This window comes from Bos indicus, chromosome 27 (genome assembly GCF_029378745.1).
Source record: "Bos indicus isolate NIAB-ARS_2022 breed Sahiwal x Tharparkar chromosome 27, NIAB-ARS_B.indTharparkar_mat_pri_1.0, whole genome shotgun sequence".
NCBI classification, from domain to species: Eukaryota; Metazoa; Chordata; class Mammalia; order Artiodactyla; family Bovidae; genus Bos; species Bos indicus.
In genome coordinates, this window is record NC_091786.1 from 20,063,112 (window position 1) to 20,084,079 (window position 20,968).

At 37.7% G+C, this 20,968-nt stretch overlaps 1 protein-coding gene across 1 annotated transcript in view; it reads right to left on the minus strand.

The window, feature by feature from the left end:
* Nucleotides 1-20,968, minus strand: part of ZDHHC2 (zinc finger DHHC-type palmitoyltransferase 2) — a 67,869-nt gene that overhangs the window by 13,478 nt on the left and 33,423 nt on the right. The window contains exons 4-8 of the mRNA XM_070781762.1: nucleotides 13,824-13,944; nucleotides 8,016-8,085; nucleotides 7,260-7,292; nucleotides 2,814-2,934; nucleotides 140-272 (exon numbers count right to left, since the gene is read on the minus strand). Of these exons, the coding sequence (XP_070637863.1) occupies nucleotides 140-272; nucleotides 2,814-2,934; nucleotides 7,260-7,292; nucleotides 8,016-8,085; nucleotides 13,824-13,944 (478 nt within the window). The remainder of the gene's footprint in view (nucleotides 1-139; nucleotides 273-2,813; nucleotides 2,935-7,259; nucleotides 7,293-8,015; nucleotides 8,086-13,823; nucleotides 13,945-20,968) is intronic.

A 20,968-nucleotide genomic window follows, 5' to 3' on the forward strand; every position in this document is an offset into this window, starting at 1 on the left:
TTGTCCCACCAGACAATGTGGGAATTAAGAGTGGTTTTTAGAACTTCAGGACAGGTTAGCATTTAACCATATGGCAACCTCTGATGAATATTTAGTTTTGCATTGAAAGTTCTGTTAACTACAATAATCATATACTCACCTAATGTAGATTTATTTTTGCTGACTAGCCAACAATGATAGCCAAACAGAGAAGACAAGCTGACAGAAAACATAGCTGCAGCAAAGAATAAAAACATAATATGGAACTTGGCTTGAGTATCAGGTAGGCCATTCTATAAAGAGAGGGAGAAAATAAAATGTTTTGTCAAAGGAATGAGTATTCTCCTAATTTGATAAGTCTTTTTTTGTTGTTGTTTAAAATTTTTCTTAAATTTAGATATGGAGAAAGATATACAGCTTTATATTAAAACTGCAAGGGAAAAATACATCTTTAAACTCAAATCAATGCTTACTATAACATGAATATACATATATCTATGGAAAAGATATTAAAATTTTGGATATTTATTTTGTATAATCAAATTCATAGAACAATTATAATAGTATGTGTGTAAACTACACAAGTAGGAAGCAAGATAAAAGGAGCTATAAAATTTTTATAATTTATAAAATTTGTTTTTAATTTACTTTCTGAAAATGTTTTGTTAACATACTCTAGATTTACAAATGTTTAAACATTATTTTATTATAATGCCAGAAAATGGAGGATAAGTGGCATGATTTAGCTAGTCTTCTCACTGACATTTTACATCACTGCAAATGACAAAATCAACTACAAACACATACAACACACTCACAATAATGCTTCAAGCTACCTTGGATAATGTCAGCACAGAAAAGTTCAACACCAGTGCATAACACCTGTCTAAAATAAACCTTAACAATACCCATGGGATAAAAAAGACCATCAAAGCACAACCAGACTGACTCTCCTAGTCTACGCATCTAAGGAGACCTGGAGTCCCTCTAGAATGTGGGCTTAGGAATACTCAGTGAAGCACCAGAGATGCTAGGATGTGTCTCCTTCTGACATTCGGTTTCAATATCCTGTCAGATTGAGCCAGGTCACAAGACCTCACTGATACCTTTTGACAGCAGTGTTCTCACTGTGAAAGCCAGTCAATCCTTTACACATGTATTTGTGGTTTGGAAGTAAAACCATCCACGAGAATGAGGAACTGTAAGGCCATGTGCTCTCAGACATCCACAAGAGATCATTCTTCCAGATGGACACCACAAGTAACCTCGAATGCTAGGACATGCTTGTTTACCTGTGTATTTCTAGCGCTTAGCAATGTTACTGACACATAGTAGGTATCAATAAATCTTTAGCATTGAATGTGATTCAAATCTCACATCAATGATCTAATAATTCATAGAGTCTTTCCATAATAAAGGATAATTTAATGAATGTAATAAGGCAACTCTGGCAGGGATAACTGCTTTTTATATTGTATGGTATTCATGGGGACTATCTTGCGGTACTTAAAATACATAGTGTGTGTGTGTTAGTCGCTCAGTTGTGTCTGACTCTGCAACCCCACAGACTGTAGCCCCCCCAGGCTTCTCTGTCCATGGAATTCGCCAGACAAGAATACTGGAGTGGGTTGCCATTCCCTTCCCAGATGTAAACTAGCTGCTGATAAGTTGCTTCAGTCGTGTCCGACTCTCTGCGACCCCATAGACGGCAGCCCACCAGGCTCCTCTGTCCCTGGGATTGTCCAGGCAAGAATACTGGAGTGGGTTGCCATTCCCTTTCCAAATGTAAACCAGCTGCTGCTAAGTCGCTTCAGTCATGTCCAACTCTCTGCGACCCCATAGATGGCAGCCCACCAGGCTCCTCTGTTCCTGAGATTCTCCAGGCAAGAATACTGGAGTGGGCTGCCATTTTCTACTCCAAAATACACAGTACTAATTCTGTTTTGCTTACATTTAAAATATACAGCACAGAAAACAAATGAGTTGCCTAAAGCATGCACTTAATTCAGCACTTGATTGATATTCTAGTTTAATAATCTTTTTACACATAAAGAAGAACTTCTCTTTTAAATACTAAGAAAAAAAATCTTATATAGTCACTTCTTGTTATTCGCAGTGGTGATGGTCTTTAAAGTTGCCATGAACACTGAAATTATGATTCCCGAACCATTGCTCCTGGGAAGATACAGGTTTCTGGTCACAACAGTTTTGTCAAATGATCAATGACTTTGTTCTGTGTGTTTCTGCTTATAAAACCTAATTGATACCTTATTTAATATGCATTAAATAAGAGAACTCACAGCCAACAGCACCATAAGTCATGTCTGAAGGAAGCTTATCTATATACATGTATTTCCTCCATGAGGCACATCACGGTCTCTTCTTTTGCTCAGAAAATTAGACAGCACTTCAGCGCTAGGCTTGAAGGCCTTTTAAACAATGAAATCACCAACAAAAAAAGCACAAAAATGCAAAAGACACAGCACTAAATAGACTTAAAAGCACACTCATTTACAGTATAAGAGTTCAAACAGGAAGGCAATAAGACCTCTGGTTTGATCTCAACTGGAAGCATGTACGTGGGTGACTCAGATTTTTCCTACTCTGTGTATGCTTGCAAATGACCACAAAAGTTACGCTGAGTATTGACTTTGAGGTTTAAAATAAATGTTAGCAAGTAGGTGAATTCACAAACACGGAATCTGTGAATAATGAGGAATGACTATATATAAATTAGCTCTATTCTATAAAATTAGTGTCTGGATTAAGTCACTATTGAAAGTCTATATATGTATTTTTGTATTCCAAAAAAAGTCACCAAGGTAATAACTTACGGTCCAAAATTTGATAAAATACTGTAAGTCTGTAGCAGCAATAAAAACGCAGTACAGCAGAGAATAAGCCAAGAAAAGGAGGAAAAATTTATAATTTGAAAATCCAACACAATTGTTCACCCTGTTAACAAAACAAAAACATTTTCAGTGACTTTTATGCTGTTACCCTGGGTACACATATGCTCAACCTTAACACAAGTATTTGATTTCCTAACATTAAAATTTATTGGCATTTCTTTAAGCATAACTCAAAAGATTTCTTTTTAAATATTATCTAAAGATTTTTTTTACACATACAAACATTAAAAACTCCATTTCACTAAAAAGAAATTTCTATGTTCAAACTAGAAATTTGATATGTAATATTGCTTTAATTACTCATGACCCCTGTATTTCCTGTCCAATTATACAAATAAGCACATGCCCTAATTATTGATCTTGTGAGAAATCTATTAACACCAAACAGATAAGAGGGATTTTCTAAATTCTTTTCTGTGTTACCTTTGGATTTGATTTCTATGATTAAGTAATTTTAAAACTTTTTAAGTTTTCCAAAATTAGATGAGAGGTCTTTACAGACTGCTTGCATGCTGACGGTACAGCACTGAAGCAACCAGATTATCAAAACATCTTAAAGGGCAGGTTTAAGGAAAGAAACAGGACTGGGAGCCAGACAGCCAGGTCATCACGTACATTCGATGCTAAATAGCTATGTGTCCCTGACAAAGTGCCATAATTTCTAAGGGTTTCCTTTTCCTCATCTGTCAAATCAGCACTCTGAGATCCTTTCTGAGAACCAGGCCTCTATGCTATGATCTGAATCTCAAAAAATGGAGATTCAGAATTCTCAGCTCTTACTCTGAAATCACCGTATTTGGAGAGGGCGGTTTAAGAACTCAAACTACTGTATCAATAAACATAAATACAAATACAACTCATACTTTATAGTCACACTTCTTCTATCAAACCTTATTTTGCCTCTTTCTATTAAGACAAGGGAATTCCTAGATGATAAATGTGACACAACAGTTAAGTGGAATTGGTTGTTATCTTCATGGGCAGTGAACCCAGGAATTAACAATAAAAATAATAAACTCACTGCACAGAACACACAGATGTTTCTTCTTTCACCTGTGTGTGTGTGTGTGTGTGTGTGTGACTCAGTCATGTCCGAATCTTTGCGACCCCATGGACTGTAGCCCACCAGGCTCCTCTGTCCATGGGATTCTCCAGGCAAGAACACTGGAGTGGGTTGCCATGTCCTTCTCCAGCAAACACCTTTGTTCCTACTCAGTACCGGCATAAGATAATCTTCCTCCTTACTGACTTTGCCAATAAATGAATTGTTTCTCTTTCTCTATTGTTGAGGAGAAACAATAGTCATATGAAAAATGTTTACTCAATTACATAAGATGAACACGAACTAGGTCCGCTATACGTCATGGGCCTAGAGTTAGCAATACTGTTACTACATGCTTAAAACTTTGTTAAGAGGACAGAGTTCATGGTAAGGGTTCTTAAAATTAAAACTTTTTTAATTTAAAAAAATTCAAAAGTTAAACATTGGACTTACGGATAAACCAAAATTTGGAACAAAAATGGAAAATGTTTATATCTTCTACCTCCAAAAATATAAGGTAAAGGAAACAGCATTAGATGTAGTAATTTTGGAGCCTAAGGGTATTGTGTATGACAGATTCATAAAGAAGGCAAAACTGTGGGTGCACACCGAATGAAATCAGTTACACTGGCAGCCCAAGAGATTCCAGTGTGAGTGCGAACCAGTCACTGAGACTGTCTCTTAACGACATCTGAATCAAATAATGGTAAGAAGTAATATTGCAAACAGGTCCATACAAGCTGAGTCTAAATGTGTTCTGTCACAAAAGGAGAGAGGATATCCCCATGCTTATCTGTGTTGGTTACTAGAGGAGTGAATGGGAGACAGAGGCTGGGGTGTTAAGATTGGCCACGTGGATGTCCAGACAATGACGCTTCTGTGAACGAGGGGAACATGAGATGGGACAGGAAAGACCACTGCTCTTCCTGCAGGAATGTAAGAACCAGCTTTTGTACTAGATGACAAATAGTGTTTTTATAGAAAGGAAAATGATCTTGAACGGAGATTTTTACATCTAATTTAGCTTACTTTAACTTCTACAGGGGCATGCTATGATTTGCCATGTCAAAGTCAAGAAACAGAGAAGGTTAGTCAATAAAGACTGAGCTTGGTAAGAATGTTATACTTGAGATCATATTTATTTTTAATAATAACTTACTCTCTACCTGACAGACAGCTTTTGGTTAGACATTTTTAACTGCCTACTACTTTGAAGACTCAATTTGAAAAGTGCATGTACTCTGAATCTGAATGCCTTTATATGGAGAAATAAACACATTCTAGGTAAACATCCCTTACACATTCATTTAAACTCAGTTAAACAGCTCTTGGCTCTGTTTTAGGGAAACTGCTTTCTGAGTCTAAATTGGAAAAAGAACATAATATAAAAAAAGGTGGAAAGAAAGTGGCCGCTGAGGTCCAAACAACTTGATATATGACTTTAAGTCCACTCTGGAACTTTTCTGAGCCTCACTTTCCTCTTGTTTAAAAATGGGACAAATAATTTCTAATAATATCTGTCATGGTTATAAGGATTACAGATTTTACAGATATATGGATATATCATCTCTAGACATTACAAGCACTCAATAAACTGAATCTGAAATTATTTAATTAGTGCCACCTAACCATTCGCAGCCTTGTCAAAGAATATTATTAGTATAATTAATAAATTTAAAAATTATATTAAAAAGAAAAAACACTAATTTGATAGGATAGCCAATAATGCAAAGACTACAGGATATCTACTTTAGTTTAAAAAGAAGTGTGAGGTTGGTCCCCTGCACCCCAGAGGGTATTCTGGCCACAGCAGATACGTTAAAGTCATCACGAACAGGAGGCATGGTTCTCTGATTTTTCAAACACTAAAAGTTGACAGATCCTGAGATTCAAAATCATATACAAGACCTGTATAAAAAGGTTGCCTCACTATAAGTCTTAATAAGTGACTGTTACATTTACATAATGACTGTAGAAAAGATCTCTTATAGATTAATATGAAAACATTTCCAGGATATATTAAGTGAAGGGGGGGAAAGGCAGAGAGACTCAGGCCATAAAATTGGAAATATCAGTGGGAAGAGAACTTGCTAAGAAAGAGAACAGAATGAATTAAATGAAGGAAAGAATGAGGAAAGAAAAGAGTCATCACAAATGAAAATTGTTACTTCAAACAGAGGTTATTTACCAATATCGTTCTCTAAGAGGAGCATTATTTTCATAGGAGTTAGTTAGCCTTAACCTGATAATTATAGTAGAAAATCTAGGAGAAGAAAAGTAAGAGGTACCCTGGGGAGAGATAAAGAACACTGCAAACCTGACATCCCGCTACTGTTTCTGGAAGCTAAGGTAACTGTTCACTATGTATGCTTCCCCCACCTCTGGCGTAGGTTTGCGGGTACGTCTACTTTGCCTGAAAGTCAAAGTCACTCAGTCATGTCTGACTCTTTGTGACCCCAAGAACTATACAGTCCATGGAATTCTCCAAGCCAGAATACTGGAGTGGGTAGCCTTTCCCTTCTCCAAGAGATATTCCCAACCCAGGGATCGAACCCAGGTCTCCTGCATTGCAGGTGGATTCTTTATCAGCTGAGCCACCAGGGAAGCCCTACCTTGCCTAGCGCCAACCATGAAAGAAGGCAAGGCTTGGAGAATGATCATGCTTAATGTCCAAATCCAACCTGACTGGCAACCTTGGTGTGGTCTCACAGGGATGTGTACACTGAGATGAAAAGTTATAAGGGAGAAAAGCCAACCTTCATTAGTTACTTAGATCTTTCAAATAATCCTCTAGTCAGTTACCTAATTTCATGACTTAGAAATTTTTTAAAAAATTTTAATGAATTCTAAGTGGAAACCCTTGTTGAAACACATGTGTGTATTTACAGATCTGCTATTCTACTCCTTAACATTAAGTTCTATTTAAAACATTGTTAAATCTTTAGATGAATTCATTCCTTATTAGATACTTCAAGTGAAGTGTTATGTATAATTTATGTGCACATTTTGGTGTAATTTCTGTATTCTAGAAGTATTCTAGAATCTCTCTGTTTATGCATGTGCATACAAAGAAAACCATTTGTTCTGAGCAAATGTAAGGAAATAAGTTTTACATTGTTAACCTACTGGTGTTAAAATTATTTCATGGAAACTCATGGAATAAAGACTATTTTGAGCTAACTAAACAAACTCTACAAACTAAACCTAAAGGGACTCCCTAGGTTAGCTAAGGCAAGATTTCATTTATAAACAGATTTAAATAGATCAATGATTCAACTTATTGTTATAAAGGACAGAAACTTCTTTAAGTATAGAGCCACACTCACCATGGGCAATGATGATCCATCTTCAAAATACATCTAAGAAGAAACCACACACACAAAATTCAGCATCCCACAAAAGTTTAATCCCAATGTTATAAAATGAAATACTATTTCAAAAGAGTTGTAGCAGGTAAAATATTGCAAAATTATTTACTTATCTAAAACCTGAATAATAGCAAAAGGCCTCATTAAAATAAACATTATAGCCAATTCTAGATGATACAAAAATAGAACTTTAAATTCAAAATATACATGCTTTAAGATGTAAATAAAATAACTCATTTTCTAAAAATACAATATGTTAATATACAACTATTTTATGCTGAAGAAAGTACAAAATGTCAACAGATTTACAGACAGTCTGGATAAAACTTGTCCATTAATGTCCAACCGTAAGACAAGTATATGGTACTGTTCTTGTGGTATATCAAGTATGTAACATCGGACTGTCATGAAGCCAACTGGATTATCTTTATAAAAAGGAAATGAGTCATAGAAATTTTTCTTAACTAGAACTAGCCAAGAATGAGCTGCTAAAATCATGCACTTCATTCAAGTCACAAAGAATCTGGGGGAACAGAGACAACGGATCATGGCCCTTAGCCATACTCGTATTTACGCAAGTGCTGGTCATATCTCCTAAATAAAGGCCTGATAAAAGGAGAAAAGGAAATAATCTGGAAAGCAACGAGAAAAGAAACACATTTAAAAAAACCCACGGGTGTGTAGACATTTTAGAAGTAAAGGGTTTTTTCTTACTTATCACAGACGGAACAGTGGTGGCAGCGATCTGGTTTTATAAGTTGGCATCTGTCACAATAGCGGATTGCTAGGAACAAAAAGCTCCACTTAGCCTTAGATGTAACAGTGAATTGAATACACAGTTAAACAGCTTTTAATCATTTATCCAAATTTAAATTCTATAAAGCATAATGAATTTAAATTTGATAGAAATGACATATTTGACTGCATAAATACAAAAATGAAATGATTTGACTATAGCCTCAGTTCTCTGCAGAGAGTTCCCAAGAATAGATCTTTCGGGGAAATTTTTCTCAGGCATGCTCAACTATAAATATACTATCTAGTTACAAAGGAATCACAGACTTACAAAGGCTGCAACCATGTCCATTTTCACCAAAGTAAACAGAATGTCTCCCTTGATTAATCATTTCGTTTCCTGGACTCTGCCAGGATGACTAGGTAAAGGATACAACCACATTTTAGAAGTTTTTTGAGAAAGACATTTTAGAAATTTGTGAATAAATTCAACTAGCTGTTTGAATTGGGAAAGAGTTCACATCTTCCCTGCTGGGTGAGATGCAAGATGAGGAGTGAGTATTCCAAGAGGTACTTCCACCAGAGAATTTTAATTCTTGTGACTGAAGTCCTGAGCCTTTCTTCTCTAAAACAGACATCAGAGACAGTTGTGGATGATTGGAGATGCTCTTTCAGTACACAGGCATCGGACAGGATGCCCTCAGTCTGCCAAAATTACAGGAGATTTGTTAAGTGGGCAGTACAGTAGGGCCAGCAGAACCAAACGAGCAAACTTAAAATCTGGAAAACATACTTGCAGCAAGCAGTTATCAAGATTATATTAGCTAATATCACAATCTCTAAAAAAAGGAAAAAATTGTTATAAACTAAGAATAAAAAGAGCTTTAAGACAACAGGCCTAGAAGGAGTTGTTTTCAATACTGAAATAAGTCCTTAATCATCCCCTTATAACTTTCTTTTTCAGGAATTCCAGAGATGAATGGCATGGCCTGCTCATCTCCTGAATGAAGATGTCTCACAGGGACATTCCAGGTGAAGCTCTAAAGTATCCCTGGCTCATGCCAGGTATCAAAATGGGAGCAGTGTTGTCCAGAAGGAATATAACGTAAGCCACACGAATACTGTTAAACTCTCTAGGAGCTATGTTAAAAGAAGTGAAAAAAAAAAGGTGGGGGGAGATTAATTTTAATGATATATTTTATTTCACCTAATACATATTTCAACATATAATTATTATATTAGTTATAAATACATGTAACATTATATTTTATATTAGTATATACAAATGAAGTGTGTGAACATCAACTGAACCTTTCTGTTGCTTTTAAATAGCCTTTAAAACCTGTTCTGTGTTTTCCACTTATAGTCAAATTTGAAGCTGTCATAATCACAAAAGACTAGTGGTTTCCATAATGGGCAGCATGGGTTTAAAGTCACACAATTTCCATGTGAGTTTTGTTGGGCAATTGTACATTCTAAGTGGTGATTATTTCTTAATTACACAGGGGGTGGGGTGCACCTTGCAAATTAAAGTGGGCGGTAACTCAAAAATATTTTGAAATTTTTCATTTATAATCTTTTTTGTGAAAGTCTTTTTGTTCATGGTTTTTCAGAAACGGAAATTTAGTCTTATAATTAAAACACACTCCATGTGCCAGATCAGATTCAACTAAAATCATCCCACTGGAATTTAAAGCAAGCCATCTGATTATCATTTAAAAAGTCCTAACAGTGGAGGGGGAATTTTAACTGTCTTGCTTGAATCTTCTGAGAATTTATTCATGTATTATTTATATAATTTAAAACTTTTTTGGTAAATACTGAAAAGGAAACACTACCAACATCTGTGTGCAGAGTGATAACCTAATTACATCACTTCTAATGGTAATTTTCCTAGTCAAAAAGTCTACAAATATTTTTTTGTAGGAAAGGATCGATAGCAAGGGAGAGCTGGAAAAGCAAATAGTCCTCATTAATAAAAATAATAATATAATAGAGTTTGGAGAGCCCCATAAGAAATCAGGAGATGGTTGGATCAAAAAGAAAGCACAGGACAAAAAGAAGTGAGATGAACAGTCTTCACACTTGCCTCACACACCCAAGACTGTACATGGTTGAATTTGTTCTCTATGCATAGCAGTCAATATAACCTAGGTAGTCACTATTTTTCTCTTTCAGGTTTGGAGGAAAGACCGTGGATCTAGAATGAACGGGAAAACCCTCAATTATACTACTATCCATTTTCTTCAATTCTCTAAGACATATCAAGTGTGTGGACACCAACTGAGCCTTTCAGTTGCTTCGGTCCATGGCCTTTCTCAGGGTGAGGAAGGAAGTTATCTGAACAACCCACGGGTTTTGGCCGAGGGTGGGGTAAGAAAAAGGACCCTCATATTCCTGCCTTGGGGGCACTGTGGCCCTCCACTGCATGTCCACTCTGCATTCATGATTACCTTTACACCCCACATATTCCAGAGAGAGATTAACCACACCAACATTATCATCTGTTTATTAAACTTCCTGTAATTTAATCTAGTCTATGACTCTAGTCAGCTAAAATTGATTTCAGCATGCATCCAGAAGTTTTGCACTAAAAATATAAAGACTATATTAGCAAATTCAGATTCTGTTCCAGACTGTCAAAAATATTGAGAATGATAAGTTCATCCCAGGAGATAGGCATACAATATAAGAGAAGATAATCTTCAATTCAGTTCAGTTCAGTCGCTCAGTCATGTCCTACTCTTTGCAACCCCATGAATCGCAGCATCCCGGCCTCCCTGTCCATCACCAATTCCCAGACTCCACCCAAACTCATGTCCGTTGAGTCGGTGATGCCATCCAGCCATCTCATCCTGTTATCCTCTTTTCCTCCCACCTTCAATCTTTCCCAGTATTAAGGTCTTTTCCAATGAGTCAGTTCTTCGCATCAGGTGGCCAAAGTATTGGAGCTTCAACTTCAGCATCAGTCCTTCCAATGAATATTCAGGACTGATTTCCTTTAGGATGGACTGGTTGGATCTCCTTGCGGTCCAAGGGACTCTCAAGAGTTTTCTCTAACACCACAGTTCAAAAGCATGAATTTTTTGGTACTCAGCTTTCTTTATAGACCAACTCTCACATCCATACGTAACTACTGGAAAAACCATAGCTTTGACTAGATGGACCTTGTTAGCAAAGTAATGTCTCTGCTTTTATAATATGCTGTCTAGGTTGCTCATAACTTTCCTTCCAAGGAACAAGCATCACGTAATTCGCACAAGGAGATGACATAAATCCAAACTGCAGTTGTTATTAATGAACACTAATTCTTTGTTCTGATATGACTTAGTCTTAATTTGGTGCATCAAGGGGTCTAGTAGAAAAAGCACTCCATATCTGCTGGCTCATCGAAAAAGCAAGAGAGTTCCAGAAAAACATCTATTTCTGCTTTATTGACTATGCCAAAGCCTTTGACTGTGTGGATCACAATAAACTGTGGGAAATTCTGAAAGAGATAGGAATACCAGACCACCTGACCTGCCTCTTGAGAAACCTGTATGCAGGTCAGGAAGCAACAGTTAGAACTGGACATGGAACAACAGACTGGTTCCGAATAGGAAAAGGAGTACATCAAGGCTGTATATTGTCACCCTGCTTATTTAACTTATATGCAGAGTACATCATGAGAAACGCTGGGCTGGAAGAAACACAAGCTGGAATCAAGATTGCCAGGAGAAATATCAATAACCTCAGATATGCAGATGACACCACCCTAATTGCAGAAAGTGAAGAGGAACTAAAAAGCCTCTTGATGAAAGTAAAAGAGGAGAGTGAAAAAGTTGGCTTAAAGCTCAACATTCAGAAAACGAAGATCATGGCATCTGCTCCCATCACTTCATGGGAAATAGATGGGGAAACAGTGGAAACAGTGTCAGACTTTAATTTTGGGGGCTCCAAAATCACTGCAGATGGTGATTGCAGCCATGAAATTAAAAGACACTTACTCCTTGGAAGGAAAGTTATGACCAACCTAAATAGCATATTCAAAAGCAGAGACATTACTTTGCCAACAAAGGTCCGTCTAGTCAAGGCTATGGTTTTTCCAGTGGTCATATATGGATGTGAAAGTTGGATTGTGAAGAAAGCTGAGCACCAAAGAATTGATGCTTTTGAACTGTGGTGTTGGAGAAGACTCTTGAGAGTCCCTTGGACTGCAAGGAGATCCAACCAGTCCATCCTAAAGGAGATCAGTCCTGGGTGTTCATTGGAAGGACTGATGCTAAAGCTGAAACTCCAATACTTTGGCCACCTCATGCGAAGAGTTGACTCATTGTATAAGACTCTGATGCTGGGAGGGATTGAGGGCAGGAGGAGAAGGGGATGACAGAGGATGAGATGGTTGGATGGCATCACTGACTCGATGGACATGAGTTTGGGTGAACTCCGGGAGTTGGTGACAGACAGGGAGGCCTGGCATGCTGCGATTCATGGGGTCGCAAAGAGTCGGACACGACTGAGCGACTGAACTGAACTGAGGAATGTGGAAACTAGATTTTTGCACCTGATACTGTCACTGCCATTAAATAGTTTTGGAAACTTGTGCAGTAATTTACTTTTAGGGGGTTTAAATTTCCTCCATATTAGTTTAGGCCCATCTAGGGTAAATATATATACACATATACAGAAACACATTTCTATCTTTGTGGGATAGAATCAGTGGCATAATATCAAATGAGGGAATCACTACTTGCTCACTGACAAGCAGTAAAAACAAACAGGAAAACATCATGCGTGAGACTTAGAGTTATACTGAATTATGATTCTAAAGTGAGTCAGAATTGAATATATACAATATAAAAATATTAATGAGATATTTTACAGTCCTTTTTTCCTCCTAGGTCTTTGAATTAGTTGTGTGTCTTCTACTTAGAGTACATCTCAATTTGGACAAGCCATGTTTTAAGGCTCAAAAGCCACATGGAGGTTGTGGCCACCGCAGTGGGCAGCACACAGCCAATCACAAAGTTTCTGGGTGAGCCTTTGGTGGGCAAGCACCAGGCATCCAAGTGTGTCAGCTTTTTTTTAATAACATATTTTTTAAAAGTCTTTACTGAATTTGTTACAATATTGCTTCTGTTTTATGTTTTGGGTTTTTGACTGTTGAGGAATGTGGGGTTTTAGCTCCCGGACAAGGGATCGAACCCACACCCCTAAGAAGGTGTGGTTGTAATCACTGGCCCACCAGGGAAGTCCCCATGTGTGTCAGTTTTTAAGACAATTACTTGATTAGATAGCTGTTAAATGACCTAAAAAATTTGACCCAAGTAAATGAGATTTATTGGGTTGTATTTGTAAAAAGAAAAAAGAATTACTACAAATTTTAAAGATAAACTGTATCAATAGCTGAATTGTTTTGTATAATTTATATAATAACTTAAATTTATGTAAATTTATCAACAATATGTTCATTACTATACTGCTCTTTTGACTTAAGAATAGGCAGGTGTGTAATTAAAACTTTAAAAATGAACACAATTACAAATCAAGATTTCAGCAGTTCTAACATCTTCACTGAGTCACAGCTAGGAAGGCAGAATAGAAGGCAAGCCAGTTCTGACTTGGTTGAGATCTCTATGTCATAGCCTTATCAGATTTCCATCCTGTTTTATGGGATTCTATAAAAGACAGTTAATAACAGTCTGGGCCATAGCACAGTGTGTTTCAACGAGCGTTTGAGTGTCAAGTACAGACATGCTTTCTAACCGTCACCCCAACCCGTCCTGCTAAGCGCTCATGGTCCTCTACCTCCGGACATGGTCCTCGTGTAGATGGGGAGGTCTTTGGCTGCTCGCCGAAGGACTTCCTGATGGGCTTCTCCTCTAGGCTCTCTCTCCAGCAATTCTTTCTCTGCATAAGAGAGATGGAACTGTGGAAGAAACTTAAATATTAATCAGTGCTCACAAAGGAATAACATATTGATCTACTATACCCGCAAAAAAGGTATTTATAAAATATTAACAGGACATAGCATATATATTCAAAGAGGCAGTGGGGTATGAAATCTGGGCAAGTTTATTCATCCCATAGTTTATAAGTCTAGAAAAGGGGAAAAATGATAACGCTTGCTTCCTCAGATCTTTATGAACCTCAAGAGGAAAAGAGAATGTAAAAGTGTTTTTACAAACTGTAGAGTTCTACCCAAGTATTAGTTATATTAGTAGATGAAATGGCAAAACAAACCAATTAGCTCAATGGATGTAGTTTACAATCAGTTATAATTAGAAACAAAAATAGAAACAAATACATCAAGCAAGTATTCTCATGTAGAGGGAGTTTTAACTTAGGGATAATCATTACATGAATTCTTTAGCACTCAAAAGTAGTCTTTAATTTTACTTCTTATACTGCAAATTTTGTCCCACCAATTTAAAAAAATACTTCTTTGAGAAAATGAAAATCTGTTTGAGTTCCAACTTGATAATCACACAAAAAATTTTAAGTCTGTTCAAACTCCTATAAATATGCTCTAGGAGACATGTACAAGGATATTCACATAATCACTGTTTGAAACATAAAAAACTAAACCCAAATGTCCATCAAGGATAATGGATAAATAACTTGGAGTATAATCCATCCAAATAACTTGAATCCCATATGGCACCTAACATTCAGTGAACTACAGCTGTGTACAACCAGGACTATCAATATACTGATGAACAGATATATAAAATAAACTATTATACACGTTATTTTTAGGGATATGACAAAAATTATTCATGGGACTGTGTACCTTGTTTGGAAATAGTTTTGAGTGATAGAAAATGGATAACATCAAACAAAACTATAATACTGTAAATAGTCAAGAAAGGATAGGGTCAATCTAAGAGAAAGTATCTATTAACTTTCGATTGCTCTGCCTAGAACACTATTCCTCACACTCTCTGGATGGCTCTTTCTCATGCTGCAGGTTTCAGCTTAAATGCCATCTTCTCAAGGGACTTCCGTGACTCCCTTACTCGAGTAGGGACCCTGATAACTTGTCCCCTCCCCTCGCCGTATTCTCCATCAGGTCCATGTGCACTTTCTTTGTGTGGCACACCATAAATTGAATTTATTTTGTTGGTTCATTTGCCCTTTGTCTCTCTCTTTCACAGCCTGTAACCCCACTAAGTCTCAGCACAGAGTAAGTCCTCTGTGAGAACTGTGGAATGGACAAAGGAACAAGTCCCAGCAGCCCTAAGTCAGAGCGTCGAAAATCGAGGCAAAAGTTTTTTTATACTCTAGTCTCTAGCTTTCCATCGTCAGAACCCTGATTCCCACAATTCAGGTAGATTTGTCTCCCCTATTCGTGTGTAAAATTAATTTAAAACCTAGCACTGAAAATTAGTAAAAGACTTAATAATAGTCAAAAGGAATAAAACTATCAACATTTTATTACATTTTCTACAGAGTTCTGGATCTTTTTAACCTTAGAGGTAAGTTCTAGTGAGTGATGGAACTGGATGGCTCCTCGGTATGTTTAATACTTTTATAAATAAACGTAACACACCGCATCCATCAGGTCCAAAAGACCAAATACTGTTTGGTAGAACTATTACTTATCTAAGACGGATGTCAAAATCCCGAATGCTATCTTGGAATGCACCAAATACGCACTCCCCTTCCTTAGAACACTTCTATGTACAAATGCCTGTCACAGATTTGAGGAAAGGTGACATTTGTAGAGATCTGATGGAATGAAAGATCTCCTGGGGTGTTACCTTTTGATAACACACCCAACCTCCAACCCTCCAGATTGTGGCAGTCCTTTGGCCAGTTAATGCAAGTTGTTTTGCTTTTAAGTAGTTTTATCAATTTTAGAATACTTGGAATTTACCAAAAAGTTGAGAAAATGGTATAAGGTTCCCATATATCCTTTCATCAAACTGCTGATATTCCTAATATCTGGTATTAGTATGGTACATTTAGGACAATTAATGAATCGATATGGATACACTGTTATTAACAACAGTTCATAGTTTACTCAGATTTCCTTAGTTCTTATTGACTCTTATTTCTCTGTTCCAGGGTCCTGTGGAGGATACTACAGTACATTTGTTGTCCACGTTTCCTTAAGTTCCTCTTGGCTATAACAGGTTCTCAGATTTTCCTTGTTTTTGTTGAGCTTGACGATTTTGAATAGTACTGCTGAGGTATTTTATAAAGGTGCTTCTCTACTGGAATCTTTCTGATGTTTTTCAGATGATTAGGCTGGGGTTATGGCTTCTGTGGAGGAAGACCACAGAAGCAAAGTGCCATTCTTCTCAAGAGAACAAACAATCAACGTGACTTAGAACAGTTGATGGTGACTTTAATCACCTGGTTGAGGAGGTGTTTTTCAGGGTTCTCCACCATAAAGTGAATCATTATCTCCCTATCTCATCCTGTAGTCTTTGTAGTCTTTGGAAGGAACTTACTACAGGCAGCCTGCATTTTACAAAGCGGGGATTTATTCCTCCCCTCCTTGAGGGCTATGGTCCATAGGGTCGCATGCGTGCATGCATCGGTGAAGGCAGGTACTTCTTTATTTTTTGGCATGATAAGACGCTTCTGGCTCATCTTCAAAATCTCCTGCCCTAGTTCTAGAATCAGCCATTTCTCTAAGGAGTTCTTCTTCCTTTTATTGGAGAACGATATTAGAAATCAACATTTGGAATCAAATACAGTTTTCAGATAAAAGGAGAGTATGATTTCAAAAGGATGTGCAAACTAAGAAAAAAGCAAAATCTAATAACACACAGGAAACTCAGAGAATTGTATTTCCTTTTTTGTTAGTTGTTTCTGACTTAAGAAAAAAAGAAACATATCACCTCATCAGTACCTAAAATATCCAAATTAAAACATAAAACATTGGAAACTTTTCTTAAGAAGAGCACACAGTGTGCCAAGACTCTGATGAAACTGGTAGCTTTGGAAACTGCTACAATCCTTTTGGGAAACAATTTGGCTAGTGACTTAAATTTCCTTTGTCTAGTAATTCTACCTCTGATAACTTACATTAAGGAAAATAACCCAAAATATGAGTAAAGCTCTATGAACAAACATGTTAATAACACTATAATATGGAAACTGGGGATCAGCCTAAAACTCCAATGTTTCAGTGAGAATATCATGTTGTTATTAAAAATGGTAATTGTACTTAAAAATAAACCAATGAAGAACTATTACATGAAAAAAAATAAGATTATGTGCCCTCTAAATACAACTAGGAAAAATACCTAGAAAGAAATTCAGAATATAAACTGGCTAAATTAGTGTGGTGGGATTTGTTTTTTTCTTTTTCTGCCTACTCTTCATTTTCAAAATATTATTTAGTATGGTTATATTATTTTTATATTGGAAGAAAATCTTATGAATTGAAAACTTATATTCTCTCAATAGTGACTAGAAGATATTTACGTTATTTTCTTCTATTTTCTCTTTTCCTACATTTAGAATCTCATTTCCAAATAGCAGCTGAAGTCCAGGACCGTCATTTTATAAGTGAGGGTTCTCTGGCTGCTGATCAGTTAAAAAGACTGGCCCAAGATCTTGCATTTTATTAATGGACTAAGATTATTAACCAGCAAACAAGGACTCTTTATTTCATGACAATGGTCTCCAAACTCTTTTGATCATGTAACCCTATCAGTAAAAGAATAATTGGAGACTGTACTGCTAGTATATGCATATTTAGTCATACATATATATTGTTAGCTAATATATTATGTACCTTATATATGAAATTTTTAAAAAAGGAGTTGATGTATGGCAAAACCAATACAATATTGTAAAGTAAGTAGCCTCCAATTAAAATAAATTTATATTAAAAAATACATACATAAATAAAATTTACTTTTTAACTTAAAAAAAAAAATAAATAAAAAGTAAAATATGAATAGAGATTTTGCTATGTGTTTCCTCTATGCTCCAACTGATGTCCTGAGCACCCTTCTCCCCGAATATAGTCTCTACGCCTTTTGCTAGAGCATGGCGTAGGGACAAGAGTGCAGCTGTGAAGGTCAAAAAGACTGTTTTGAATGTTAGCTCTGCCACATGCTAGCAGGAGATAATGAGGAACCAGCAAAGGAGACCAAGAAGGAGCTGCCACTGTGCATAAAAATAAAATTATTTCCATGAGAAAGGAGGTAAGAAAATTCTGGAAAGAAAATAATGGCATGGTTAACAGCAAACAACAATGGCACCCCACTCCAGTGCTCTTGCCTGGAGAATCCCATGGATGGAGGGGCCTGACAGGCTGCGGTCCATGGGGTCGCTAGGAGTCGGACACGACTGAGCGACTTCACTTTCACTTTTCACTTTCATGCATCGGAGAAGGAAATGGCAACCCACTCCAGTGATCTTGCCTGGAGAATCCCAGGGACAGGGGAGCCTGGTGGGCTGCCATCTATGGGGTCGCACAGAGTCGGACACGACTGCAGCGACTTAGCAGCAGCAGCAGAGTATAAAGAGAAGGCAATGGCACCCCACTCCAGTACTCTTGCCTGGAAAATCCCATGGATGGAGGGACCTGGTGGGCTGCAGTCCATGGGGTCGCTAGGAGTCGGACACGACTGATCGACTTCACTTTCACTTTTCACTTTCATGCACTGGAGAAGGAAATGGCAACCCACTCCAGTGTTCTTGCCTGGAGAATCCCAGGGACAGGGGAGCCTTGTGGGCTGCCATCTATGGGGTCGCACAGAGTTGGACACAACTGAAGCGACTTAGCAGCAGCAGCAGAGTATAAAGAAAGAAGTCCAAAATCTGGACAAGAGTCATTGTTGCCAAGCCAGGGAGTCCAGCCTTTTCCCTGTGGAGTGGGCAGAATCCCTGAGTAGCCAGAAGCAGCAGAGTGAAAGAGTCAAGCCTCAGCTTCAGAATGAAGGATGGATTTCTGCAGGATCCTCGGAATCCCGGAGTGTGGGCAAGATTGGCAGGGGTGACGCCACAGAGGAAACTGCAATGTGTCAAGAGGAGAGGGATGACTGAGCCTCCAAATTAGGGCAATGAGGGAAAGTAACGGGACAAGGGCTGGAACGGGAAAAGGGCTGGAACTGAAAAAGAAAAATGAGGAAGTGACACATTTCCAGAATGTGGGTGCTAGGGGAAGGGCGTGGATGGCAAGCTTCTGGCTCGAACGATGACGTGGTTGGCAGTGGCATGAACACTCGTAAGAAACAGATGAGTCACGGTTTGGGGAAGGAGAGGGTGGTGACTTCAGTCTATGATGGGCTGCATCTGTAGTGTCAGTGCAATGATCAAGGACGCATGTTTGCAGGCAGATACAGAAGTTTGAAATTCATGGGGGAGGTCAGGCTAGAAACAGATGTGGAAATTGTGTCAACACAGAGGTGAGAAGCAAACCACCAGAGTGGATGAGGTGATCTATGATAAAAGTCAGTTTTCTCCTTCAAACCTACGATTCAGGCTATGATGAAGGCAAGAAAGATGATAGGAAGGGAAAAAACATGGTAGAGGGAGGAAAAAGAGGCAGGGGAAGAAAGTGAGAAAAGAAGGGAAAAGGCTACCTCTTGGCACTCTAGAGCAAGCCTGCTATGAATGCTATGCCGATATCTGTGGTTTTGTTTTCAATATCCTTTCTCAGTTCACACAGCGTATTTACTGGCCTTTCTGACCACAGCTGCATTTCAAACAGATTCAGGAAATAATTCACAATGATGCTTAGATCTCTTTCTTTCTTTTTTTTTTTCAGGTTAGCCTACTAAAACCACACTATTATTATTGGAGCAAAGTTTATTTCTATTCAACATCTATGTACTAGACTAAGTGCCAAGGATACAACAATGAGTAAAATATAGCCCTTTGCCTCAAGGACATTTAACCAGGATTAAGAACCCAGAAACAAAAAGTTAGCCAGAATAATCTTTTCAAAATGCGTATTTGAACAAATAACTTTATTTAAAACCTTCTGAGCTGAGACTGTTAGATGTTCCTCAGTATCTACTCTGTCCTTGTAACATGGTTAATGTGAAGTGAAAGTTGCTCAGTTGTGTCTGATTTCTTTGCAACACCATGGACTATATAGTCCATGGATTCTCTGGGCCAGAATACTGGAGTGGGTAGCCTTTCCCTTCTCCAGGGGATCTTCCCAACCCAGGGATCAAACCCAGCTCTCCTGCATTGCAGGCAGATTCTTTACCAGCTGAGCCACAAGTGAAGCCCAAGAATACTAGAGTGGGTAGTCTCTTCCTTCTCCAGTGGATCTTTCTGACCCAGGAATCGAACTGGGGTCTCCTGCATTGCAGATGGATTCTTTACCAACTGAGCTACCAGGGAAGCCGCATGGTTAACATGGCCACTGAGAATAAAGACCAAACTCCAGTCTTCTGTGCAACCAAATGTGGCCATATAACCAGCTGAATTCTAAATAGAAGTGGAAATGGCATCAGCAAATTTTAGAAAGTGTCCTTAATAAAAAGACATTTACTTCCACTCCTCTTTTCTACTTTCTCTGGTCTGCTGCCTGGAATGTAGATATGATGGCTGGAACTGAAGCAGCCATTTTAGGTCAAGAAGTAACACTGTGAATAGATGCTATGTATGTTAGAGTAACAGGAGAGGAGCCTGGGTGCCCAGCAGCTGTAGAGTAGCTACAGACTCTGAAAGTGAGAAAGATTAGGTAAGTTGTTATTTTTTTATTGTTGTTTTTGGTAGCTGACAGCCAACTAATGAACCACTAATATGATAATTATAAGAGAAACATGTCTACCTTCAGCTCTGTCTTTCTATCAACCTATCTACCATCCATCCATCCTTGTGTCTGACTCCGAAGCAGAAGTGGAACATATAACATATTTAATATTGTAAATATAATACTTATACAGTGGAAAAATAATATGTACCAAGTAAAAATTCAACTATTTAACATATTAATATAAAAAAACCACTAGGCTCAATAGGTTTGTAAT